Below are 27,590 nucleotides of genomic sequence, written 5' to 3'. Positions count from 1 at the left end.
TCAACAATTATATTTTTTGAATTTAAATACATTGGGCTTGTTTGCAAAATGACTATTTCAAAACAAGGGTTATCTAAAATACATTCATATTATTGAAAGAGTTTTGGTTGTTGAATTAACCTTTTCTACACTTGCCATTTACTGAAATGTCCATCACGGACTAGAACCAGGGAGCTGTTTTTCAGCCTGTAGAAACATCATGTGGATCATGGCTAGCATGTTTCTTTACATTAATTGAGGTCTAGGGGTTCACCAGCTCTGCCACTGCACATCTGACACCTGAGCACTGGGCTACAGCTGATTTTCTGTGTTTATCAAGTAATCTTATTTCCTATCGATTCTATAAAAATTTTCAGGTATGCAGTTTCAGGTAGTAAAATGTATCATTTTTGGTAAACTAACATAGTTATTTATCATTATTTTGCTTGAGAATTGACCAAACTTCTGTTATTCTATGTATCAATTTTGTGCAATTCAATTAATGGAAAAGTAGCTATTTTCTGTTATATTTAGTTAAAATATACTATTTGTTCCACAATTTTCAAGAGTTGTCAAAGCTAAGTACGTCACCACATATCACAAACAGGACTGATACAAGTGCCTCTTATAAAGCTTCCCAATGTCTCCTTTATGAGACTGTGCTTTACTAAACTTGCAGCTACCCAGTTTTGGGGTTTGAACAGAATTTCCTACATCAAGTGTCATTTGTGTGTTACTTTGGGGGAAGGTTAATTCAGAACAGCTCAGTCAGTCCATAAATAAGGCTAAGGAAAATCATGGAGTTCAGTATAATACAGTTGCCCATAGAAGAAAAATTTAAGGTTGAAAAGGCCACATTAAATTTAAAATCTTTGGCCAGGAAAAACTAAAATTGAATTCATTATTACAACTGTAGAGTCAAGTGGTGAGATTGGGAAACACTAGAGGCAAATACCTAAAAAAAAAAAAAAATTAGAGGCAGAAGATTGTGTGTGTTTTTCACATGAGACTGTCACAACAATGATGGTCGGTAACAGCAACATGGCTTTGGAAACAGACTTGCAAAATCTTCCACTGAAAACACTAAGATACAAACTTCAAAGAAACGTAGGTAAATTAAACTGGAGATATTCTCTGCCAAGTAAGTCTAGAAATTTCAGGCTAGTCAGCAACATAATACTAAATTTATAATGGCAAAAGGCAAAGTAGAAATAAAGCAACCAAAAAAAGCAACAAAAAACCCACACAAGTTTTTATTTATTTTATTTAGAAGTAAAATAAAACATGACATTTCCATCTAGAAGCCACTGGCATATGCTGCAGTAAATTCAAACATGGAGAGGTGGGTTTAGCTTTCGGATTGCTCCCAAATTCAACTCCTTCCTTTTGCTCTGGAGCTTTGTGCAAACTCTGATACACCTGAGGACACAACTGTTTAAGGCAGCCGCTGGAGTTCAAGCTTATCAGCAGACAGTGCTTCAAAGACATCATCTTCAACGCTTTCTTCTATCGGCTTCATCTTTGCCGAAGTCCTCAGGTACGGAGATGTCCGGCCTGGGCCTGTCACAGTTACAAAGAAACTACCAGTTAATTTAACAGCATACACCTTCTACATACACCTGTTTGTGACAAAGTGGACACAATCTGATGATCCTGCCCTAGTTTCTTCATGAGAGGATTTTCTAAGTGAAGGTTTATTTGTTATCTGGCCACAGGCACCAGGAAATTCTAGACACGGGACAGCCAAGCTGCTATGAACCAGCAGTGCCTGTTGCTAACCACAGACACAGCATTCTCCCTAAGTTCAGTGCAAACCCTGACTGTACAAGGTGCCCACTGCTTGTTCCCTGGAGGTCATTTTCTCACCATTACACTCACCCACAGATGCATCTCCATTCAATTACAGCAACATGAATGGCTGCCCCAAGTATGAAGGTGTGTACATCTGCACACTTGCCTGGCTGTGGGGAAAGTTCCTCAGTGCACTGAGCAAACCTCAGGTGGGCACATGATCAAAGCCACAACTGCCTTTAAAGCATAAAGGCATAGAATATGCTGAGTTGGAAGGGACTCATCAGGATCAAGTCCAGCTACTGGCCCTGCACAGGACACGCTGAGAGTCACACCATGTGCCTGAGAGCATTGTCCAAATGCTTAGACACAACACTCTTGAACTCTGCCAGGCTTGGTGCTGTGACCACTTCCCTGGGGAGCCTGTGCCAGTGCCCAGCCACCCTCTGGGTAAAGAGCCTTATCCCAATATCCAACCTAAACCTTCTCTGACACATCTTCGTAAGTTTTACACAGTATGATAATGTAAAACTTATACAAGATAAACAACCACTGAGAAAACAAGATTTACAGGCAAAAGCCACATAACTTTCGACTTACAGTGATTTCACTGCAACAAAACTGCCTTCTAGAAAAGCAGCAACTTGTCTGCCAGAGCAGAGCTCACGCCACAGCTATTACTGGCAAGACATTAAATGGAGTTTTTGTACAAGTTACCACTGCAAACTACCTCTATTGCAGTTAAATGTTCAGCATGAGGGCCAGACCAGAGAACTCCTTTGACATCAGTTGAACAGTTCGATTTTCCATTGTTCAGTCTGAAATTGCATCTCCATGTGGAGGTGTTTTTCTCTCAGTACCCTCTTCTAGAGTTAGACCACCACAACAGTATGAGGTTGTAAACCTCAGCTAATACATGATGACCAAAAAGATTATGAAAGATTCTGAGAAGAAAACAGCAGGCATTTGAGAAGAAAACAGCAAGAGATAAAGGTCTTGCTAACAGACTGTTTGCATACAAGCTAAAAATCTAAGTATTCTTGAAAAAAATACTGATAGCCATAACACACTCCTATTTTTACAAAGGTTTATCAGATATACAGTAAAATGCTGTGTTAAGGAAGCCCACTTATGAGGAAAGACTCATTTGCACTGTATGTGTTACACACAGAACAAAATACAGTTGCAGCAACACCAGCAACTTATGATAATACTGCATTTTTAAGTCACATTCACAAAGACAGTTTGGAATTGGTATTTTAGAACTTTTTATGTTAAAAATGTATTAGTATTTTCTTCTGACATTCAAAACCAACTTAAACTGCCATGATACAGGGTTACTCAAACACATTTTTAGATACCAAAATTGTTAAACATTTCTTTCCCACAGGTGTGTTTTATGGCCTGAACAAAGGATAACTAAATCAATTAACTGGCTAACATGCCCCATCCAAAGTCTGTGGGTACATTTGGATATAAAATTGACTTTGCTGGGAGACCAAAGGTGAAAGGGTGCCTGAAAATGCTGAGTTACAGTTCCAGCTTATTTTTTTAAGGGGTTTGTGTTTCAGTGTAATTTATTGCTATTTTTAAAATGGTTTTCTTCTATTTAAAAGTACTTAACTCTCTCCAGAAAACAGAAGTAAGCAGCCATGAATTTGTACAACAGGATCCAATATAAGGTCTAATTCTCTCAGCCTGCTTGTTTCAAAGACACGCTCTTATTTGCCCCAAATACAAATTTTGTCTACTGATGCCACTATCCAATGCTGGACGGATGTTCAGGTGACTGAGTCAGACCTTCCTTTCTCTACGTTTTGTTGCCCTTTCTTGAGGGCCTAAACCAAAATACATATTAAAATTCCTGTGAAACCAAATCCTGCTTTTATGAGCCACAAACTGGGAGAACATAACTTGATTATACCACTCAAAGCATTACCAAACCAAAACCTTTCTACACTCCTGCTCAGCTTAGAAGTTAACAAATACAGATACATAGACCAGAAAGTCTGAGCTATCTTAAACAAGCACCACAGAAAAAGAGACTGTATCTCTAGTAAATATGTAAATGGCTGTCAAGCAATAGAATCACAGAATAGAAACTAATACCAAAATACTATTTAAAGGACTGAAAGTCAGGTGAAACTAGGCTTGAACTACTTTTACTTATTTCAAATTTTGGAAAAAGAGATACATCTATTTCACTTACTCATGAATTACATATAGATGGACCATGGATGTCAAGCACAAGTGTCACATGATAAACAAACCCCACTTTAGTACCTTTTTGAGGATGCTTGCTGAGTTAATGTGATGTTATCAACAGAAAACATCATGCTGCAAACGACTCACTCCGTAAGCATTATAGAACTCTTGTTGGTTATTTCCTTAATATAAAAGCAAACAGTTAGTTGGGTTTCGTAGTTAATTAAATTCAAAACATACTTTTGTTAGTAATTGTAGTTTGGGATCTACTAATTAGTAATTGTAACTCTTTTATTACTAAACACTTTGAAAAAGGCTTAGTATTAATTTCTTGAGAAAAAGAGCCAAAGCTTATTGTTTATAGCACTGATAAAAGCATAATTTCAAAAGCTGTGATTATACAAAAATACAAATGATCATTTTTTCAAAAAACGTGGAAAATAGAAGAAAACTTATTTATATTGTAGTAGTCAAATATTACATTTGTAACAGGAGGCTTCTGTCCACACAGCAATAGCCTAGCACTGGCAAGACAGTATTCCCATAGAGTTCCTGTACAGATAAGTTCCTTTCACTCATTTTTTATTCTAACTAAACAAAAAAAAAGTAAGTTTTTCATTTCTATATGTTTCTCATAAAATCTTCTGAGGATTTTGGATTGTGTTTGCTTGTTCTAAATAAACAAATGTATGATTGTAGAAGGAGGGTCCAGGGAATAGCACTGGGACTGTAAGCCTCAGCATGTGCCTTATACTAAATCTTAAAAAAACAGACAAAAAAATACCCCAACCGTTGTACTGAGAGCACCCAGGAGATTTTTGAAAACACAGCAGTGGCAATGTAAATGGCAGATTTTTTGTTCAGTTTTCCCTGTGCTCTGAAAAGAAGTGCATACATGGCCACGATCCACACTGAATACAAATCTTTAAGCAGAGCTCACCTTGGTAGCAACCCATCATTGACAATGACAGTACCCAGGAATAACTAACAAGCTATCTTGGCAAAAACAAAGAATGAAGGATTACAGTTCAAGGAGATAAACCTTTTACAGAAGTCAGAAATTTCACAATCAAAATGCAAAGAAGAAATAAATAAAAATATTTCCCAAAGTGTATGTTGCACTGGTGTAGGGGCAATCCCTCTGTCTCCCCAAAAGGGAAAGTATTGGACCTGGGAGGCTGCTGCCTCAGCTGGGCCAAGGAATTTCAGAACATAAAAGACACAAACTCCTCTCTTGGGGAAAGCACACCCTGTATGCCAAAAAAGGGTACACAAACCAAGGAAAAGTACAACAGAGCAAAGTGTATTTATCAATAATGTGCTAAGCACAAATGCATCTTGGGAATTTACATAATTACAACTGAACTTGTCATGTGCTTCAATTACTTTCTCCCAAAGCTGAAATACCGGTGTAAGAGTTTTGCTGTTAAGCCTGGAAGAGACATTTTGATTCTAACTAATCACACAAACACATTTGTTTTACAATTTCTATCTGAGCGTGCAAATTCAGCCAAAGGCTCTCTATGCAAAGGAGTGGCTTCAATTTCATGGAACTTTGTTGTGCATGGAACAGGTAAAAAGCCACTTGAGAGTTTAAAGGTAAAGATCAGAGAACAGACCAACACAGGAGACTTCATGGCAGGAATCTGCTACAGGAAGAGCAGATTCAAGAAGACCAAGTAGAAGGAAGCCTTCTTTCAACAACTGGATCACAGGCCTTGGTAGTCGTGGGGAATTTTAACCACCCCAGTATTTGGTGGAAAGGCAACAGGGCTGGGAGCAGGCAGTCCAGGAGATTTCTGGAACGTAGCAGACCATTTCTTCACACAAGTGATCGATGAGTCAACTAGGGAAGGCGCTCTGCTGGACCTGTCACTGATGAACAAGGAAGAACTCATCAGGGAGCTGAAGGCTGCTGGTAATCTTGGCTGCAGCATCCAGGAACTGGTGGAGTTTAAGATACTGACCAGTGTGCAAGACAAATAGGGGAATTACAACCTTACAGGACAGGGGACTGTGGCTTACTCAGGGTTTTACTTGGCAGGAACCTATAGGACGTGGGCTGCAAAGGGACCCAAGGACAGATGGTTGATCTTCGAGGGCACCTTCCTCAAAACACAAGGACAGTCCATTCCAGTGTACAGAAAGTTGAGCAAGCACAGCAAAAGGCTGGCATAGATGAACAGGAAAGTTCTGAGAGATCTCAAACACACACACACACAGTGTAAGTGGGGATGAGCTCCCTGGAAGAAATACAGAACCATGGCCCAAGCATGCGATGATGAAATGAGGGAAGCCAAAGCTCAGCTAGACCTGGATCTAGTGAAAGGCAACAAGAAAGGCATCTACAAATAAATCAGCAACAAAAGAAAGACCAGGGAAACTGCAAGACCACAGCTCAGGACACAGCACAGGACACAGGGACATGAAAAAGTCTGAGATATTATATAACTTTTTTGGTTTGGGGTTTTTTTTTGCTTTAGAGGTCTGTCCTGAGGCCTGCTAGGGCTCTGCATCCACTGCTAGAGACTGAGTGATGCTTGACTGACAGGAAAACTGGACTGAGTTAGGAACAACTAAGTTGACAGGATGAACACAAGATTGTGGAACCACATGGGTTGCATCCAAGGGTGCCAAGCATGGGCTGATAAAATCACAAGGCCCCTCTCTATCAGCTTGGAAAGATGACTGCAGTCAGGGGAGATAAATGAAAATGCCAACATGACAGCCATTTTAATGAAGGGCAAGATGGAACACCCAGGGAACTACTGACCCATCAGTCTAAATTCATTTCCCAGAAAGATTATGGAGCCGGTCTTCCTGGAAGCCATGTCCAAGCACATGGGGGATGGGAGGGTGGCTGGGAAAGCCATCACGGATGCTGATTGCATCTAACCTTTGGTGGTGAGATCATGGGCTCTGTGGATGAATGGAGTACAGTGGATGTTGTTTACCAGGACGGTAGCACAGCCCTCCAGGCTGCCACTGAATCCTTCCGGAAAAATGGGTAAAAACCAGACTGGATAGATGGACTACAGCTTAGGTGGAAAATTTGCTGTACTGCCAAGTTCGCAGGGTGGTGAACAGCAGTACAAAATCCAGCTGTCAGGTGGTTTGTTACCAGCAGTGTCCTCAAGGGCCAATGCCAAGGCCTATAATATTCAAGATATGAATGACCTGATTGATGGGATGGAATGCAGTCCAGCCAAGTTCACAGACAAGAGCCAGGTAGTGAGGGAAACTGCTGACAGGGTAGGGCAGTGAGTCTGGACAGGCCATTGGAAACAAGAGAAAAGAACTGACAGAAAGGAGAAGTTCATGAAAGGCAAATCCCTGCACCTGGGACATGACACACCTACACAGCATTACAGCCTAGGCCCCCGCTGCTTGGAAAGCAGCGCTGCAGAAACAGACCTGGGAGTCCTGGTGGACACAGATGGAATGTGAGTCAGCAGACTGCCCCTGCAGTGAAGAATGCCATTCATACACTGGGCCACATTAGCAGCATATATTGAGCCATATAAGCAAGAGCATAGCCAGCAGGTCAATGAAAGGGATTAACCCCCTCCATCTGGCATTTGTGAGGCAGGATCTGGAGTGCTGTGTCCAGTTTTGTGCCTCCCTGTACAAGAAAGACATGGACATACTGGAGTGAGAGCAGAGGAGTGCAACCAAGATGGGCAGAGGCTGGAGCAGTGAGGGAAAGGCTGCAAGAGCTGGGTGTGTTCAGTCTCAGGAACAGAAGACTCCCAGGGGATGTGACTCTTGTCTTTTGCTACCTAATGGAAGGCAACACAGAAGAGAGAGCCAGACTCTTCTCAGAGGCACGCACTAAAGAAAGAAGGAAAGCAAGCATGTGTTACAATAAGGGAAATTTTTTCGCCGTGAGGGTGGTAAGTCCCTGGAGCACGTTGCCCAGGGAGGCTGTGAAATCTTCCAGCTTGGAAATATTCAAAGCTTGACTGGACATAGCCCTGCTGTAGCTGATCTTGCTTTGGACATGAGCTTGGACCTGATGATCTCCAGAGGTCCTTTACTGCCTCAACTGTACTGTGATTCTGAATGTCCTTGCAGAGAATGGAGGAGAAAAAGAAAACAATACTGGATTTTTCATCAAACTATATCCCAGGTGTCACCCTTGATGTTCTAGTAGGGTGAGGCACTAGCAGGGCCTTTGCTTCTGTCTATCTGGGCGTGCAGACTACACCAATGTTAAGGAGTAAGACCAGATAGGCCCTCCAAGTCTGAAGGTGTTCCTGGATGAGAACTATGAGGAACACAAAGGAAAACAGATAATTAAACAGAAAAATGCAAATATTTGAAAACATTTCCTCTTCTTAGCAGAGATTTTCACCATAACAAATAACTGGTAGTGATTTTTTCCTCATATATTTGACTTCTAATCACTAAAAAGTAACATTGCCAAAATCAAAATAAATAATCCTGTATGATCCTTTTAAATGCTGTTAAACTAACAGCTTGTGCCAAATGAAAAAAATTAGCATAGTCTGTGGCTTTTTTATTCAAAGGCTGCTTTCAGAATTCAGGCTAATGTTGACATTTAGATTCAGGTGAAATAAAAACAGCTGACAGCAAAAGCCTAGAAAGAATAATTTAGAATGTTTCCATAAAGTAATAAATTACAGGAATAGAAGCAAAATGGTCAGATGTGGTTTCTTCTCTCACTTCATCTCTTCTCTACTACTTCTGTCATACAAAGCACTGGAGAGGAGAGCCTGTGAGGATATTTGGAGATTTTCCAGGTGACATCAAAATATTTGATGTATACCACATTTCTCCAGACCCTGCTAATACAAACTGTCTCAGGAGGAAAATAGAACACCAAGTTGCTGAGGGGAAATGTTTTGTTTGGGTTTTTAATTTCTATAAGCACCAGTCATAGACCAAAGGACATACTACTGTGACCGGCTCTGTACATTCAGTTTTGCCCCATTACTATAAACATTCCATATTATGTCTAAACATAAATATTATGCCAAAGATTATTTCCACACATGTTGGGTTCTTTTTCCAATATGTATATGAGGTATCTTCATTTAGCACACAAAGCTTCATGCAGCTAATGACTGCCCTGTGGTAAGGCCCCTTCATTTAGCTGATGTACAGCAGCACCCAAAAAGCTACAGTCTGCTCCCAGAGAGGAGGGAGCCCACAGAGGGCAACAGGAGCTCTGCAGTAGTCTCTAATGGTCAACCCAAGCCGTGTTCAAAACTGGCACCAACTATTCTGAGCACTCACGTAGGGAGGATGCAGAGGAAGTCCCACGAAGGAACATCTGCAAGCCATCCTCGCTGTCACTGGTACTGGCCATACTGTTCCTCATCTGCATCACAGAGAGCTGAGAGCAAAGGCTGGGCTGTCGATCAATCTTCTTTGAAGCCTAACAAAGAAAACAATTATTGTTTTTAAAAAGATATCAAGCAAATTAAAATAAAAATGGAAAGTTACTATTTCCCTTGTAATAGATGCTCTGGTCTCAGCTGCAATTATACAAGAAAATTGTTATAGGAGAAGATTCTATGCAGTGTAAATCAATTTAAATGACAATAGAAAATGCCAGTAATATACTGGAATTGGAACATTGACAAGTATGAAACTGCACATTAATTATTCAATTTCAATTTGCTTTCATACTGAAATTTTCATGCATTTTCTTACAGAAAGCTTGGGGTTTATTATCTGGTAATTCATTATTTAAGTACGATGCTCTGCAATTACATGTAGTCTTTATGATGAACGTGGTCCTCCTTGCTAAACAAAACAGCATGCTATATATAGAGGCAATTTATACCTTAACAGAAACATGTTCATTTTCCTGGCTTTTTATTTCATCATATTAGAAAAGTGGTGAATGTCATTCCTTCCCAGTAGATGACCATTTGGCTCTTGGTTCTACTGCAGACTAAATGCATCAGGTGAACATTATCCTCTGCCTGTCAAATGGTCTGAGGAGCTTCCATTTTGCTTTGAGTAGCCTTCCTGAGAAGCCTTTGTACTATAACATTTATACAAAGCCATACATTGTACCTCGTTAGGTATTACTGCAAGTCAGAATGCTATTTTAGATATATGTGAAAGGTGGCAATCAATGACAAGACTAGAATGGATAACTCCACTTTACTGAATTTTAAAAGTCAGGAACTAGAATCCTATTTCATGCCGAAAGGAATGACTATTTGCTCAACACTAGTGAAAGTCTCCTTAGGTAGGAGAAAAATCACAAGCTTTCTTACAAAATAAATTAATACTTTTCTGTTTTCCAACAAATAATTATTTGATAGTTTTACCTTCTTACTACCATCTCAAATATGCATAATCAATACTCAGTTTATTTCCATTGTCCTCTATGTACAGAAGTCAACCACGACATTTTATGATGAGATTGACACCAGTTAAAAGGCATTAAAGACACCAATAATATTTATATTTGACAGTGAAGCTTGTGAGAGGTGACATGAACATAGAGTGCTGGCAATGGGAAAATTAAGAATTTCTTTGACAGTTCTCATCCTAAGTTATGTAGGAAGAGCTCGTGCAACAGGATTTTTATTTTAGGAAGAATAAAAAGATACTACAAATTTCCCAAATGCTCACTCAATTTTTACAACATACATTTTCAAAACTTACTATAATCAACCAGCTACAATAATCTTAAATTTATGTGACTATTGCAACTAAAAACAAAGACTCAGTGAAGCTAAAGTGTGCAGATGTTAAGTCAAAGGAGGGGCAAAATTTGTTGGATTTTTTAATTCTTCAAAATTATGATAAGGAATAAGTAAGGAGACAAAATGAAAGTAAACCAAGATGGTTCATATATCCATGAGTACACCAAACCACTTAACCAGGACACCTAAAACACACTCCCTCTACAGGCAAAGAACAAGTTAGACCACTTAATGGTTTACATATAAAATACAAATAAATAAAATTACACGTATTTCATGATTCCTTCCACTAACTGCATCATATCAACATAATGATTACTTTTTTTCTTGCATTTGCAACCCTCAAAAACATGTTGAAATTATTCTTACTAGTAATCAGTATGACATAATTGTTTGCCCCTGGTAAGAAAAATTTTTAAGAAAAAAACTCTGAAGCTTCTTTTTACAAAGGCACTCATTTGTTAGTGAGAAAGGATACCCAGGGAGAAGCATCTTTTTAGCTACTGTCCATCATGTCTAATAGCTAGCTAGAAATATTTCCACAAGCTGATCCCTTCTGAATCTCAGTTACTCAGCTTTCTTGTACATTACTGTGTTAACTTTAACCAATATTGCTCTGGCAGAAATGTGGCACTGACTCACACCTTGGCACTCAAAGGCCATGAGTGTGCATTCAGCAGCTGGTGGCAGCAGGTTAAAATAAGGTGCTTTAAGAGCATTTAAAATTGAAGTAAAACCACATTTGTGTGTGGGAGGAAAATTCCCAAACAAAACTTAAGCTGCTTACCTTGTCATTTAAGGTTGGGTCATTCAATGAATAAAGTTTATTTGTAATATCTTTGCCAATAAGGTACTTAAAGATCTCATAAAGAAATGGCTCAGACTCCAGAAAGTAAGTCAGCCTTTCCCTGGACCAGCACAGGAACTTGCAGTTATCATCTGCAATAATAGTGACCTGAAAAAAATTACATGCTCAGAATTAGCACATTTAAAAATGTTTTAAGATGAGCACATTTAAACATGCTTTTAAATAAGTGATACCATTTTATTTTTGCCTCCAATTAAAATAACTTTTAAAGCCATCAAGCTTTTTGGTATCCCTTTGTTATGAATGTGATATTTACAAATGTAAAAATTCTCAGCTATTTTTTATCATTGTGTTTTTAACTAATATGTGTAGCCAGTCTGTTTTTCAGAAAACCTAGGGGACAATAACACGGGAAAAATCTCTCATGAGTTCCCAAAGCATAAAGGCATTTATGTAAGAGGAAATTTATATATGAAGGCAGTCCTATAGTGATAACAGTACTTGCAATAGCCCTATATGTAGCTTGGTTTTATTTTACATCACTGTCACCAAACAGGAACAACTGGTGTCACCCAAGGGTCTCAATCAAAAAGTTTTTAGTGATTAAAAAAAAAAAATTTCCATCTTCCTCTCATAACCATCAGCCCTGCTGATCCCACAAGTACTACCTTGTAGCAGTTGAGCCAAGGCTTTGTTTGCTCAGTTATTGATAACCCAGTTATGGGTATTTACAGGGGAGCTTGCCCCCTCTCTCATGGGAGGCCGGACCTGCCAGGTTCATCCCCCTGTGCCAGCAGAGGGCAATGACACACCAAAACCCACACTGGTTATACCCAGGGGCATGTTTTGCAAGGGGAAGTCAGGCATCTATGAATAAATCAAAATCAGGTGCTCTCTGCTTTTACAAGATAACATTATATCCTGAAAAAAAAATTAAAAACCTATTGGGTCCTAGAAATAACGGAAAACTGTCATATATCCATGGATTTTTAACTCCAAAGACTGTAATATAAGCCCACAGTCTGAGGAAGAATTCGCCAGCACTGCCAGCAGATGGGGTCCTTAAGACTGAATCGGTGTGCTCTTGAAACAGCAAGGCTGTTGGTATTTACATGGCAGCAACAAGCAGAACCCACGAGTAAAGGATGTACACTGCTCCAGATTACAGTCACTTCTAAGGCAGGCAGAAGATGAGGCATGACCCTTTTCCCTTGAGAGGGACTGATACGTATCCAGTTGCTTCCAAGAGAAAGGGGCTGTGCCAAGGGGGCAGCCAGGCTGTGGGAGGCCTCACTGCTGCAAAATGAATGCATCTGGACAAGTCTCTCCCCCTGGCACTAAGCCTAATGTTTGACTGGAACATATGACATCAATCACTGATTTTAGATTCTGCACTGCTCTGCCTCCCTCCCCTTCTGCCACGGTATCAGTGTGGATGCATCAGTCAGTCAGTCTGGTCATTACACATACCTAGCTAAAGAACATCACATAAGAGGTAGCAAAATAGCCATTTCTATGGGGAAAAAAGCCGTCTCTAACAGTATTCCATCCCCCCAAACTATAATAAAATATATTTAATATACCAGCATAATTACACTGCCAGAGACATATACCCTTATTGTTCCCCATATGAATATTTTTATTCAAAATACTGAGATAATGTTCAGCTTATGTTTCTTTAACAAATTGCAAAATGACAGAGGTATTAATACACCTTTATAAATACCAATTTCTAATTACTAGTGCCTGAACTTCTAGACTTTCATTATTACAATAATGATTTTCCTCACTTTTTTTTTTTTAACTGGCGATGAGACCTGTTCATATCATCACATTTTCCAGCAAAACTACCTATTCCATTATTTGTCCTGAACAATTTCTTAACACAAAATAAACTTGGAAACAGTGAAAGAGAACAGAATAGCAAAAGCCAGACTGCTTGGTACACACCATCATAATACTGCTTCACAGCATTTAATTTTAAAAGTTATTCTTGATATGGTCCATTTTCAAACACCTGTACAAGAAGGTTAGCAAAACTATGCAAGTCTAATAGTTCACTGTTAATCAAATTTATCCTCTTTTTTTTTTTTTGTGGTCTCACCAGCCCATATGCAGTGACATTTAAAACAAAATGTACCTGGAATTTCTCACCCCGGTTCATCTGTGTTGATCGAAATTCAGGAGAATCTATAAAGGCACAGGGGTAAATATTGTGTAGAAAATGCCCTCGATAAGACACCTTCATTCTGGAAATAAAGATGTATGAAACAACATTTTAAAATCATGGAGGCTGATTAATTTAATCTAAATTTGGGTAGGACTATTGACAATGACAAAGCAGCCGGTAACAGGAAAAAATATGTTCATCTTCTGGAATATCACTCCCAGAGCTACCCTGTTTTCTGCCTAAACCTCCACTGATTCCAAGCAGAACAGGCTGCCAGATAAATAGAGAATTAACAAACATGGCATGTACCCACAAAACATTGTTATTCAATATGAGAAAGGTTGTGTTATACAGCCAGACCAGAGTCAGGCTTCCCTTAGATAAGTAGCTTTGTGGTAATGAGTAAAAAAACAGTTAAGCTTGACATCACTGTTGCTGCCAACAGAAACTGGTTAAAATTTTGGCCAGAATTTAGTATGAGTTTCAAGATTACAGCTTGGCCATGGGCATGTATTTTACCCATTCTCACCCAGGTTCTGTCTGCCTCTGGGCAGTGCACCTGCCCCGCTCTACTTGCATGTACAGGTGCAATGAATCAATTCCAAAGGCCTGCTGTTTTAAAGCCCACCGGAGGGATACTTTTCCTTCCCTCATGCACCACATCTTTTAACCTTAAAACCTGAGAATGGACTGAGAAGATGACTGAGATATCTAAGATCCAAACAAACCTCTTGCTTTTTTTGCAAGACACTGACTTTGGTATTACACAAGTATAATTCCCACTAAAATCCATGCAGCTGCACACGCAAGTGGATACACAATGTGCTCCCAATAAGAGATATCACCATCATCTGAAAATGGTGTCACAAAAGAGTCTGTAAGTATAGACTATTTGACTATAGACCATAACATGCTACAAACAATTACAACCCCAATGATTTTCTAATTTATTCAACTATCACACAAAGCGTAAGACTGTCCCCAAGCTTTTATAGAACCTACTTCCCCTTCAGCAGGATGCTTAGCCTCTCATCAACTGATGTTTTATCTTCTGCTGCATAGGCTTGACCTGTCTTTAAAGTCTGAATGTTGCAGAATTGTCCAGTTAGTCTTTGGAAGAGCTCTGGGGGCACATGGAGAGGTTCAAACATCCTCTTGTAGAGGCTGCTAAGCTCCTTCTCTATCTTGATCTAGATTGGGAAAACAAGAGACATCAATAAACACAGATGAATTAGTTAAAAACAGGTAAGACTGCACACATGCTTTAGCTTGAGGAACATCTTTGGCTTCATTATGCTTAAGTAAGGAAAGAAGTGGTAAATGTGTGATGTCTATCCACAAACACTGCCTATGACAGGGTGACCAAAACCTTATCTAAAATTAGCCAGGCTGGCATACTGGTGCTTTAGAATGCTGTTCCATCCAAGTGGCACATTAAATCACACACAAGGAGCCTTCTGAGATTTCTGTTGATGCAATAGTGAATAGAACTTGGGCAAGAATTATACAGAGAAAAAAAATGAGGTTGTCTTTCACACTGCATGCACATGTCACTCTGGCTATCTCTCAGGCTCTCCTGGGAGCCTCTCTCATCCCTGAGCTTCTTGGCTTACTTGCAGCAGAAAAGCAAGTCCTGAAAAACAAACCAAATATATTGAAACCACATGTGATGAGGGAGGGAAAAAAAACCCAAAAACATTGCCAGCTGAACATCCCACATCTAAGAGCCCACCCAAATGCAGGCAGCAGCAATGAGAGAAAGGATGTTGGCTGAAATCCCAAGCCTGGAAATCTTCCCTGAATGAAGGAAGCAGGGGACGAGACAATATTACAGCCTTCCTGAAAGCAGAGGCAGCTTGAATAAAGCCTGCATATTTGCCATGAGGAAGACAAATTAGAACAATAAGTTTCAGATAATGAATAAAATAAAATAAAACACAGAACAGAGAATAAGGAAAAGCAGCAAAGAAAAAATGACAGAAAGTAAGAGAGAGAGGCAAGTTTCTGACTCATGTTCAACTCTTCCTCCAGGACCTGCAGGTCCTTTTCTACAAAGCTGGTTTCCAGCTGGTCAGTCTGTGGCATGTGCTGATGCACAGGATTATTCCTCCCCTGGTGTAGTACTCCACACTTTCTGTTGAACTCCATGAGGTTCCTGTTGGCCCATTTCTCCAACCTGCTGAGGCCCCTCCAGATGGTTTCCAACCTTCTGGCCTATCATCCACTCCTCACAGTTTTGTGTCATCAGGGTACACATCTTCCCCACCACTCAGATCATGAATGAAGACGTCAAACAGCACTGGGACTAGCACTGGCCCTGAGGTTACACACCACACACTAGCGTCTGTGTAGTACATACCTCCAGCTGGACTTCTTACCTCTGATTACTACACTCAGCCCAGCCATTCAGCCAGATTTCAATCCATCTCACCGTGTCCTTATCCAGGCCACACTTTAACAGACTCTCTATCAGGATTTTACATGAGACAGTGTTGAAAACCCTACTGAAATCAAGGTAGAGGACAGTCACCATTCTCAGCTATTGGGTCAGTCATTTCATCATAGCAGGTTATCACAGAATGGCTTGGGTTAGAAAGGACCTTAAAGATCACCTGGTTCCAGCCCCTCTGCCCTGGGCAGGGACACCTTCCACAAGCATCAGAGCTTCAACCTGACCTTGAACACTTCTAGGGATTGTGCATCTACGGCTTCTCTGGGCAACCTGTTCCAGTGCCTCATCACCCTCACAGTAAAGAATTTATTCCTAATATCTCATCTAAACCTACTCTCAGTTTGAAGCCATTCCTCCTTGTCCTGTCACTATATGTCCTTGTAAAATGTCCCTCTCCATCCTTCTTGTAGGCTCCCTTCAAGTACTGGAAGGCCACAATTCTCCCAGCCTTTCCCCACAGCTCTATCTCTGTGCTTGGGATCCCAGAGCACTCCAGTGGGATCTCATCAGAGCAGTCACCTCCCTCACCCTGCTGGACACACTGCTTTGGATGTAGCCCAGAATACAACTGGATTTCTGTGGCTGTGAGTGCACATTTCTGGGTCAAGCCCAGCCTCTCATCCACCCCCAAGTTCTCCTCAGCAGGGCTGCTCTCAATGTGTCCATCCCTCAGCCTGTGTTGATACTGGGGGTTGCCCTAACCCAGATGCAGCACCTTGCACTTGGTCATGTCACATTTCATGAGATTTCCATTGGCCCACTTCTTAAGCCTGTCCCGATCCCTCTGGATGGTATCCCAGCCTTCAGGTGTGTCAAACAACTCAGTTTGGTGTCACCTGTAAACTTGTTGACGGTGTACTCAATCCCTTTGTCTATGTCATTAATGAAGATAGTAAGTAGCACTGGCTCCAATACAGACCTGAAAGGGACATCACTTGTCACTGATGTCCATCAGGACTCTGAACCTTTGACCATTACCCTCTGGATGCAACCATTCAATCAGTTTCTTATCCATCTATTATCAGGCTGGCTAAGCATGACTTCCCCCTGGTAAATCCTTGCTGATCACTCCCGTTTACCTTCTTGTGCTTCATGTGCATAGAAGTGGTTTCCAGGACTATCTATTCCTTCTTTTCAGAGATTAAGTTGAAACTGACCAGGCTGCAGGTCCCTGGGTTTTCCTTCTTGCCCTTTTTGAGGAAAGGAGTGGCATTTGCTTCCTCCATTCCTCATGCACTTCTCTCGGTCACCAACATTATTCCAAGACTATCAGAAATGTGATATATCAGAAATGTGTGTGACATCAGGGCTCGTGGACTGAGTGTGTCCAGTGCATCACCTGACCTAAAGTTACACTGGTTTCACACAATCAATTACTAGTTATATATTCCACCAGCAACTACATTCATATGGAATCCAGGTTTAGAATTTCCTGTATGTTCCTTATGCCACAATCTTTAATACCTCAGAGGACATCTACACAGACAAAACAAGGATTAAAAACAAACCTGCAAGAGAAATTGTATTATGCTAAGGATTGTCCTGAGCTGTTTGATTTCAAAACATATTCCATATACCCACAAAGCTAGATGACTATTTGTTTTACGAACATGTTCTCCAGGAACTCTTTCATTTTTAACAGCTGTACCAATTTAATTTGTACCTCTTTCAATACATCACCACTGCAACTTAAAGAAATACATTTTCATCTGAAAAAGGAATTTAAGTGGCTCCCAAGACTTCTGAGCCCAAAACCATGCACACAGACACAAGGGCAAGTTTTGGCCCTGGAGTGTTAATCCAATCCCTTAACCAGCACATGGTTCATGTTTCATGATCTTCCTCTTGTGTGTAATACTGTGAGGAGAAAGCAGGTGTAGCCACTTTCTCAAAGACCGATCAGATTGCAGACTGGAGCTCTGTTTTAGATGGGCTCCCTTGTAACAGACTATTCCTCCTTCCCAAGCACAGCTGACTGCTCCTCCAGTCATGCTTGTGGGTCATATTCCAAACAAGCCATATGGGTAGGTGTAATGTTTTGTTCAGCAGGGGTTGAAATATTCTGGGATGCTGCCAGAACTCCGAATCAGACACTGATTAGGCTCAGCTTCCACTCAGACTAAAAAAGCAAAATTTGTAAAGCTCCAAGGAATCAAAACCACAGAAATAATCTTCTGGTCAGAAAAGAAACTCACTGTGATTTTGCATCCTCCATTTAATAAAATAAATATTTAGCAACTGAACATATCAATTATTCATTTTGTAATACGACTAACTTGTAATTATTCTGCCATTCCTTTCTTTCCTTGGAAAGATCTTTTGTGAGATGACCAAAACTGATTGAGATGGGCAATACAATAGCTGCAGAGAGAAAATATCATTCAAAATTAGTTCCTAAGAGTTTTAATTCTTTTCCCCTCTTCTTTATCTTCCTTTAGGAAAAACAGTTAAAACAGCCTTTGGGTTCATAATAAACATGTTAGACAGCTAAAAAGACATGACTATCAGGCATCACTTTGAGTATGCTTGTTGATCTTAGTTTGTAACAAAGATTCATATATTTTTTAATAATTACTGAAATTATTATGTATTACAGCAATTAAATAGCATAACATTTTCCATGCAATGTTCATAAATACTGTAATTTCTTAATGGAAAGAAGACTACTGAAATTAAATCTTAATATACAAAGAAACAGCACTACCTGGCTAGTCTAGCAGATCTAATTTTTGGCTAAGCTTTTTAAGTTGCACAGGTCACATAGCCCTGTTGATGGTAACCTTTGGGTGAATCTGTGCTCCATATTGGAGGAACTCTGCTGTAGGTAGAGCCTCTTCCTTTTTTAACACATGTACTCAATTTATCAACTTGTTGTAGACAGATGCCATTTAACCTTTAGCCTCTTTTTATATGCTGTTGTTGCCTGCCAGAGTGTGAGCAGTGCAGAGTTTATGGGAGTGCCAAGCACCTCAGTTCTGCTGTGGTTACACTGCCAGTGGGAAAGGGCTACAGAAAGAGAAAGCAAAGTTAAAGTAGGCGCTCCAGGCCTTCCTCTCTTAGAAGCAATTTTTTACCAACTTTGGTGACTGAGTTTATCAGTTGAGTTTCATGTTCTTATACAATTCCTTCTTTTTATATCCACCTACAGAGTACTTCAATCACTTCTACCACTTAACCTAACTCCTACAAATAATTCTAACAAATTTACTAGAGGATTTTGTGAAAATAGCTGGCTCTTCAATAGGATGAAACCTATTCCATAATGCACAAAATACCCCAACCTATGACAACATACCTTTTAGTAGACAACTGCAATTACAAAAGAATATTTTTCTTTCTTCATTCAGTATTGATTTACACATTGCAAGGTGATTTTTTTGTTTGTTTTTTTGTTTGGTTGGTCTTTTTACTCAAGCCCAAACCAGCACATCATCCTCCCAGGATGCTTTTTCACTCTCCAGTAACCTTTTATTTAGATTTTTGGAAAGGGTTGGATGGGTACAAGCCCAAGGACCATTACCTATGTTTAAGGATGCCACAACTCATTTTTAAAATACAAATAAGTTTTAAGGCTTGGTTTCCTAGGGAAATAGGTTTCTATCAGCTGTGCACTCCTGCATTTTGCAATAATTTCTGACTTCGTTGGCCGCTTCCTGTCCCATCTGACAGAAGATCAGAAACCTCAAGATTTATTAAAAGGCTTAATTGGTAGGTGGGTTGAAGGAAAGCAGAACATTGGTTGAGCAAAAAGACTGCAACACGAGTTCGTCCCCTATTAGAGACCATAGTACTTGCATGGGTATTTAATTGTGGGTGCCTACAGAGTAGGTAGAATCTGGCCTCACTGGCTCTCTGTTATCACAACTGCTACTTTGTGTGTGTGCTGGACAGCATGGCCATGGCTCACTAGCAGAAACACAAAGCAGTTTCATCATAGGCTGCATCTTGATGGTGACATAAATGGATCGAATAGACTGAAAAAATAGCATTAGTAATAATAACTAGAGAGGAAGTTACCCTTTAAGTAGTACGATGACTCTTCAAGAGCAATTTGAACTGGAAATATTTACTACACATCTACAATTGTCTAGTAACAGATCAGTCTAGTTAGTTTTAAGCTACTTCCTAGGCAAGACAGAAGTCAAGCTTCATGCTGCCTCACCAGGAAAGGAAGACATATCTAATTTCTTAGCTGCTTTCTTGCGCAGGCTGTGTTGACTCGGTGAAGAGCTTATTTCCAGCTAGGTTTTGTTTTCTCTTTTGTTTTTGGTACCAGTTTCTGCACACTTCCAGAGTGTGTCCAGAGTGTGATTTTGGGCCAAACATAAAAGTATCCTGCTGAAAACAAGTACTAATCCATTGGTTTGCCCAGCAAACATGGGCAAAACTTCCTTTTCTTGCATCTTACTAGGCTGCTTGTGAAATTTAGCTGTTATACGTACCGGTCTTCTTTTATACACTAGGTATATGAAATGTAAAAGGTTGACAACTAAAAACACAGAATTCCAGATCATTATGTCCAAGGCACAACGATAGAGTGTAGCCCAAATGATGAACAATGCGCATCCTGTAAAAAAAAAAAAAAAAAAAAAGGAAGTTAAATTTCACCAACCAATAAACATCCCTAGAAAACCATCAAGAATATGTCCACTGAGTATAATTACACTGAAAAACAATATATTCTATGAATTTCTTGTGTTGCATCAATTAAAATTAAATTTTAAAAGGCCTAGAAATGAACGTTCACAATGAATTAGCAAAGAAGAGTTGCATAAAAACTTCCTAAAGTCATATGCAGATGTTTTTGAAAATTAAAAGAAACTGTAATTGCTGATGCAACAGGGTCACATCGGGAACCTGAATTCTCCTGTGTAACGTCAAAGACAAAATTTCCAAATGCTTACTCTTTTTTTAGTTGCCTTACTTTGAATAATGACACTTGTTTTAAAAGATAAGACATCCTGTATGATTAGGGATTCCATTTTCAGCCTACAAAGACAATATTTATCAAGTGATGGATTATGCATCAGTGAGTCTCTCCCAGATAACTGTGAGCCTACCATCCAACAGAGGTGGCTGGAGAGGTCACAGACTTATTTTCCCTTAAGTTTCATGCAAAGACAAAAAGGAGACAGTTCTAAATGAGTGTTCTTACCCTCTTTCTCCCTGAAGATGACACTGAACTCAGTACTATCCAGTCTGTCTGGGTTTCTAACTGATAAGGCAGCACTTACATATGGAATCAGAAGAATCAAAATATAGTGACTCTTGATCTGCTTATTAATTAGACTGCAAGGCACAGGAGGATAGGATGTCTGGAAATACTGAAGAGCAGCAATATTGCAGAGCAGCACTGAGGTGGGGCAGAGTCAAAGCAAAGGGAACAGGTCCCTAGGAACCAGGCCTCATTACTCATTCTACCTACCAGTAAACCTGCTTCCACCTCAGCTTGCAAACTCTGATTCCATATCTGCTCTAAATACTACAAGATCTACAGACCAAAGTGGCAGGGTCAGCAAGTGCAGCGCTCCTTTTGCTTTTAAAGCCAAGATAAAAGGTCCTGCAATGTTCAGACCCTTGGTCACCAGTGCAGTCTGTTTTAAGATGTTACCCTATAATAATAATAAAATAGAAAATGCAAGATCATTGTAAATTCAAAACACTTCTATCATAAAACTGACCCATCCTGTTATGCCAATAAGCACTCACTTAAAAATACTTAAGCATGCTCTTGTTGGATTGGATTTATCTTTCTTAAACTGCAATGACTCACTATTCCTTCTTCAATCACAAGGATCTTGTCCCACACAAGGTACAGAGGCTTTGAAATAGCTGTGGGACTGCAATGTTACAAATTGAACCACATTTGCTCAGTCCCAGGCATGCCAAATTTAGGTTTTCCTCTCAAGTCAGATTCTGGTGTCACAAGATTCCTACAGTGGTAGGAGAAATATGACTGATATCAGAACACACTCCCTATCGAAAGGCTGCACTTTCAAATCAGCAACAAAAATAATGCTGGTGCACATGTTTGAACCCACACTAAAAGAACACATGGGCTCACAGCAAGCTTCTCAAGGAAGACCTCACCTACCTCAGACACACTAAGGCAGAGCACCCACCAATACACACTCCCAGTACTTACTTGATATATAAAATAAAGGTCTTAATGATCAGACATAACTGGTTTGAGGTAAGTGAATTTCAAACATCCAGTTACACCTGACGTAAATTATGTCCTCTTGTTTTCAAGCTGACATCTTCATAGGTTTGAAATTGCAAGTTACAGTTCTGGGAAGTTTTAAGAGCCTAGAGGGTTATATAATCTTTCTAGAAAAGGTGTGTCAGGGTCAAAACAAATCCTGTCTTAGACCAACACCAGCTTCATCAGAGCACAACGGCCATCAATAGAGGTGGTAATTTTGCCATAAGGTGCAGGGACCAGCTCCACAATGGTCAAACCCAGACATTTCTGTCATATTTCTTTCTACAGAATAATCCTCCTACCTATGGTGAGCAGGCCTCGCAGAAGAATCATATGAAGATTCAAAGTAGTTGGAATTACGAGTCCGACTGCAAAACAAATGTTTGCCACGTGGAAAACAAGATGATGAATCTCTTTCCAGTTTTCACATGCAGTCTCATTGAGAGGATCAAGGGTGGCATTTTTTAAGTCTGGAGCAAAACCTAGTGGAGTAACAGTGAGTGGGCTCATTGCTGTAGTATTCATCTTGGAGACTCCTGCAAGGAGAGGAAAAAAGTTTACTATGCATTAAACCGAAACATAGTAGACATACACATGGATTTTATACCTATTTTCTCTCTTCCCAATATATACTTCCCATTATTATTAATGGGGAAAAAAATGCTTTAAAAGGGTAAACTAGATCTATAGTTCAGCAATGCTTTGCTATCGCTTTCACCTAAATCATAGCTACCAAACCAAAGAGGCTGCTAAGTCTGCTGCCAGTCTTTTAGGGAAATCACTTGATCTACACACAGTTTGAACAAGCTTGCAAGACTGTTGCCTGTGTGTGGAACTGCTGGAGAAAATGAGACAGTTAAATATTATTTCTAATCTAATCTTAACACATGGGATTTTTTTGTTGTAGTAATAAATATAATATATATACCTTTTGCATCAATTAAATGGAAAAAAAATATCTGTGGGCAAATCCCAATGCAAAATAAAAAATTACTATTAAAAACAATCTACAGGGAGAAACTGGAAGATTACAAGACACTATCTTTGGAATATTAAAAGCTAGTCTCTCTGAGAAATGCAGTTAGTGTTACAAGCTCTCCAGAAGATCTCTCAACCCAGAGCAGATTCCAGCTGAAGGAACACAACTGGTCCTAGATATGTCTGCTGTCAAACACAGTAGAACCCTGCTTCCAGCAAGGCATGTATGGTTTCTCACTGCCACAGGAGTAGAAATTACAGGGAGGTGGGCTTGAGTGTCGTTAATGAAATATATGCACATCATCAGTGAGCAAGCAAGCTCCATAACATACAATGTGGTGGGATTTGCATTCAATTAAATTCTGTAGAGACGGTGCACATCCCTGATGTGTGTCATTGCTAACTGCCACGTAATTCATCTGCTCATGAGAAAATTTTGAGTCACAGTTAATGCACTCTATTTCCTGCAGACTTGAATATACTCTGAAGCATCTCTGTTAATTGAGAGTGCTTCTTGGGCTGTGAAGTAAATTTCAGTTGCTTCATCCCTTCCTTTTATTATTTTCTCCCAATCAACCTGTGTACAGGGTGTAAGCAAACTGGACAGTTTTCAAAATTAATCAGTGTTTTAGATCCCTTCTTACAGCAGTGGGAAGAAACAAATCCTCAACCCTCCCTTACAGTTTGTCTCCAATGGACAGAGCCTGACACAGCTAAGGTATGCCACAGAATGTGCAGAGGCATCCTACAGGATCAAACACTAGCACAGACATAGCGCATCCATATCTGGATTGAAACAATTCTCAAGGAAAAAAAATTATCTAATCCTTTACCAAAATATACAATTCACCTATTCCTTAAAAGATCACTTTCCTCTTTTCATTCCTATATTAATTATTCCCAAAGATTAATCTAAATGTGGGGGGGTGTCATAAACTCTACGCTTAACTGTTACAAAACATCAGGTCTATCCAAATACACTCCTACTTTCTTTCAGCTCTTTCATGAGTTTATCATGAGAGTCATTAGAGCAGCTTCACTGTCCTGACAAAGCCACTCACACAGGGAGCCAAAGCCTGGCCCCTGTGTGAGGCTGCAGGACTGGAATTTTAACACACTCATGAACAGAAGGGAATTGCTAACTGGATAACTATGTCTGTGCTCATCTTACACACATCTCATCATGGTGCTCCTGTTGTTTTCAAACAATATAAACTCCCTATACTGGAGCAGCAGGATCTCTAGATATTTTTCCAAAAAATCATCATTACCTATATTCAGCCTTTCACTGCCCAGTCATGTGCCAGTAAAAGCACCACTTAAAATGACAACAAAACAAGTAAAGACAATCAAACTCACATACAGATATAGAACCAACCCTAAGTCCTTCAACTCAACATCAAAACAGGCTTCAAGAAGTAATTTCAGCTGCATCTGATCATAAATCAAATCAGCCTTCCAAATGCTTGAATTTTAATAGCAAAATTTTGTATTGCTCCTCTGTGGGAATAGAAGCTACCTTACTCTTAAGACTCAGCTCTAAAGCATCGTATATTAGAAGACTGAAAAACCAATGAACCAAATTAAATATACAGCACCTGACAATCTCGTTCTCCTCACAGCCTAGTCTCCCCTTCCTCTCCACAGACACTGATGCAACAAATCACTAGCCATAAACTGAAAAATAACGGGAAAGAGTTTCTCCAACAAGTGATGATCAAGCTATTTAATGCGTCCACAGATGTAAGAGGATGTTCAATACTTTTGAAGGTCAGGCTTACATACTAGATTGCCTAAATTAGAACCCAGGAACCGAAATCTACCCACCTCCAGATTTTACAAGCTTTGTCTTTACTACCTCAAAGTCTTTATATTAATACCTCTTTATATGAATACTTCACTTACTACTCACAAACAATAATTACAGCTCCCCTATCATACTGGAAACAGCAGAAACCAGAACTTCTCCATCATGATGGTATTTAAAAGCTGACAGAAATAGATTGATGCTCTCTGCAAAATGACATAAGGACAGACTTTGACATGGGCTCTGAATTTCAACTAGGGAGACCGCTTGAGGATCAACAGAAAAGGCAGACAGGCAGAGCTACAAGCTGTGACCTAAAGTGTCTGTCTACAGGTAACACCAGAAAGACAAATAACCAAAATGTCAAAAACCTGTAATTTTTGGATCAGTTCTTTAGTCCTAGCATCTACTGTTGCAGTAAATAATATTGAAGAATGAGGAAAAAGGCTGCAGTTCCACAAATGAACAAGCAATTATAATTTTTTACCTCCTGTGACCTCTGAAAGTCAAAAATTAGTTTTTTAAGTACCGATTCAGGCCTTTAAAACTTTAATTATGTCTACTAAGGATTAATATAGCACATGACTATTTAGTCATACACTTAAGTCTTCAATGCAAAGACATGTATTAATATAAGGAGTTAAAAAATCAACCAACACCGTCAAATAATTTTGGGAAGGTGGGGTAAAATAGCATCCACTGAAATGAAAGCTTTATGGAGCATAAGACAAATCATTAAAAGAGCATTTTTTAATATCCAGTATATATCCATCATATGGATTTAGATTTGCCAAACCAAGAATGTGAAGATTCAGATGATTGAGAACTCAAGCCGATTTGTTACTCAAACGGGAGGGGAAAAAGAGGATATTAAAAAAAAAGGAAAACTCACTGACTCTTTATTAATGAACCTAACAGAAATTAGTATGGTGAACAACAAAGCCTATTAATTTTTTTTTTTTTTTCTGTGCATGAACTTGATAGAAAGTTAAGGTAATACATGGTGGTCTTAGGTCAGAAAATACAAATTCTTGGAATAAAAATGAGATGAGCTTACTCTAGGATTTTGCTATAGTCAACAACAGCTGTGTACAAGAGACCAAACTTCTGAAAGGCATTTCCAAAAGGTTTAGTCCACAAATATTCAGTCACAAAGATGACTTTGAAAAATGTGGGAATTTTATGGATACCTACAGAACATTCACAGAAGACAGACATAGCAAGAAATGGTAAAGCATGAGAACCGGTCAGCCAAGCTGATACGGGACAGTGCTGAATGTCCCACTCGAGGCATTACCTATTGAGATTATTCACATCCCACAGCTTTACTGGTCAACATTATTCAAGTGAGCTTATTAAGTCTCTGCTTGAGTATGTTTCTACAACTTTACAGTCAATGCAATTAAAAAAAAAAAAACAAACCCTCAACTTTTTTTTAAATTATACCTGCAGAACTTTTAACAGCTTTTCTATGGTCTTATAGCACAGAAGCTGCATAGAGGATTTAGGCAATAATTCTTTTGCAAGCTAAAGACAAACTACTAGAGGTAGTATAGCTGAGTTAATTACAGTTTAAGTTACAATTTCCTCTTTTACAATGAAGTAGGAATTAATAGGAAAGTGCTGTGAGAAAAGATGTATTTCAATACGCTCTTGCAGCAAGTCCAATTCAATTAAACGCGACAGTAACTACAGAAATTCATTACTATCTTTAGCCACTTTAATCTAGAGAAAATTGAACAACACGTTCATTCCGCATAGTCAACAAAGTATCCACACCGTGATAAAAACTTGCGCCGCCGCAGCGCAGCAGCCCCGCTTCTCCCGAGCTGAGCGGCCCCGAGGGTGTGAGTGCCTCGGCGCTCGCCCTCCCCTCTGCCTACAGCGCTCACAGATGCGCCGAGCGCCCGAGCCCGGGGGCACAACCGCAACCCCCGCCCGCAGCCCCGCTCTGCGCTCCGAAGCTTCCTTTGAGCCCACAACGGGCGAACACCAAACCCACCATTTATGCAAAATAATCGTGAAAATATTTTTAAAAATTTGAAAATAATCGAGCAACTGGTCCCTTTTCCCCCAAAGGGCCACTTTCAAAGCTGTAACCCGTCCATCCTCCCCGCAGGCAGGGCACAGGCGGCGACCCCGGTCCCTGCTGCGCCCGCAGCCTGACACGGAGAGCGACCGAGGGGATCGAGACCAGGGACGGGACCGCGCGTTCTCCCCGCTGGCCGGGCAGCTCCACGGCGGAGCCTGGCGCCCACCCCTCCTGCCGCCGCCGGTGGAGCGAGACCCCGGGGGCTGCAGGACCCGAGGATGCTGGCGCCCGCCGCCGTCCCCCCATCCGCGGTGCCGCCGGCGCACGGGAGGACCGCCCCTCACCTGCCCCGCGCCCGCGGAAAAGTTTCCCGACGGCCCGGGGCTGCCGCTCGTCGCCGCCGGCCCCGCGTCCCGCGGCGGGCACGGAGCCGCGGCTGTGACTAAAATAGGCAGAGGAGCCGCGGGAGCTGCG

At 40.2% G+C, this 27,590-nt stretch overlaps 1 protein-coding gene across 1 annotated transcript; it reads right to left on the bottom strand.

Moving 5' to 3' along the window:
- Positions 1-1,225: 1,225 nt before the first annotated feature.
- POPDC1 (popeye domain cAMP effector 1) lies at positions 1,226-27,590 on the bottom strand. The gene is made up of 8 exons (XM_082300539.1): positions 27,461-27,590; positions 22,602-22,835; positions 20,537-20,661; positions 14,645-14,832; positions 13,613-13,721; positions 11,452-11,619; positions 9,235-9,376; positions 1,226-1,539 (listed from the first exon to the last, which is right to left on the bottom strand). The coding sequence occupies exons 2-8, from the start codon at positions 22,822-22,824 to the stop codon at positions 1,415-1,417; spliced, it is 1,080 nt and encodes a 359-aa protein (XP_082156665.1). The 5' UTR covers positions 22,825-22,835; positions 27,461-27,590; the 3' UTR covers positions 1,226-1,414.

This window comes from Coloeus monedula (assembly GCF_965178545.1).
Source record: "Coloeus monedula genome assembly, chromosome: 2".
Taxonomy (NCBI): Eukaryota; Metazoa; Chordata; class Aves; order Passeriformes; family Corvidae; genus Coloeus; species Coloeus monedula.
This window is presented reverse-complemented; position numbering and strand designations above follow the sequence as displayed.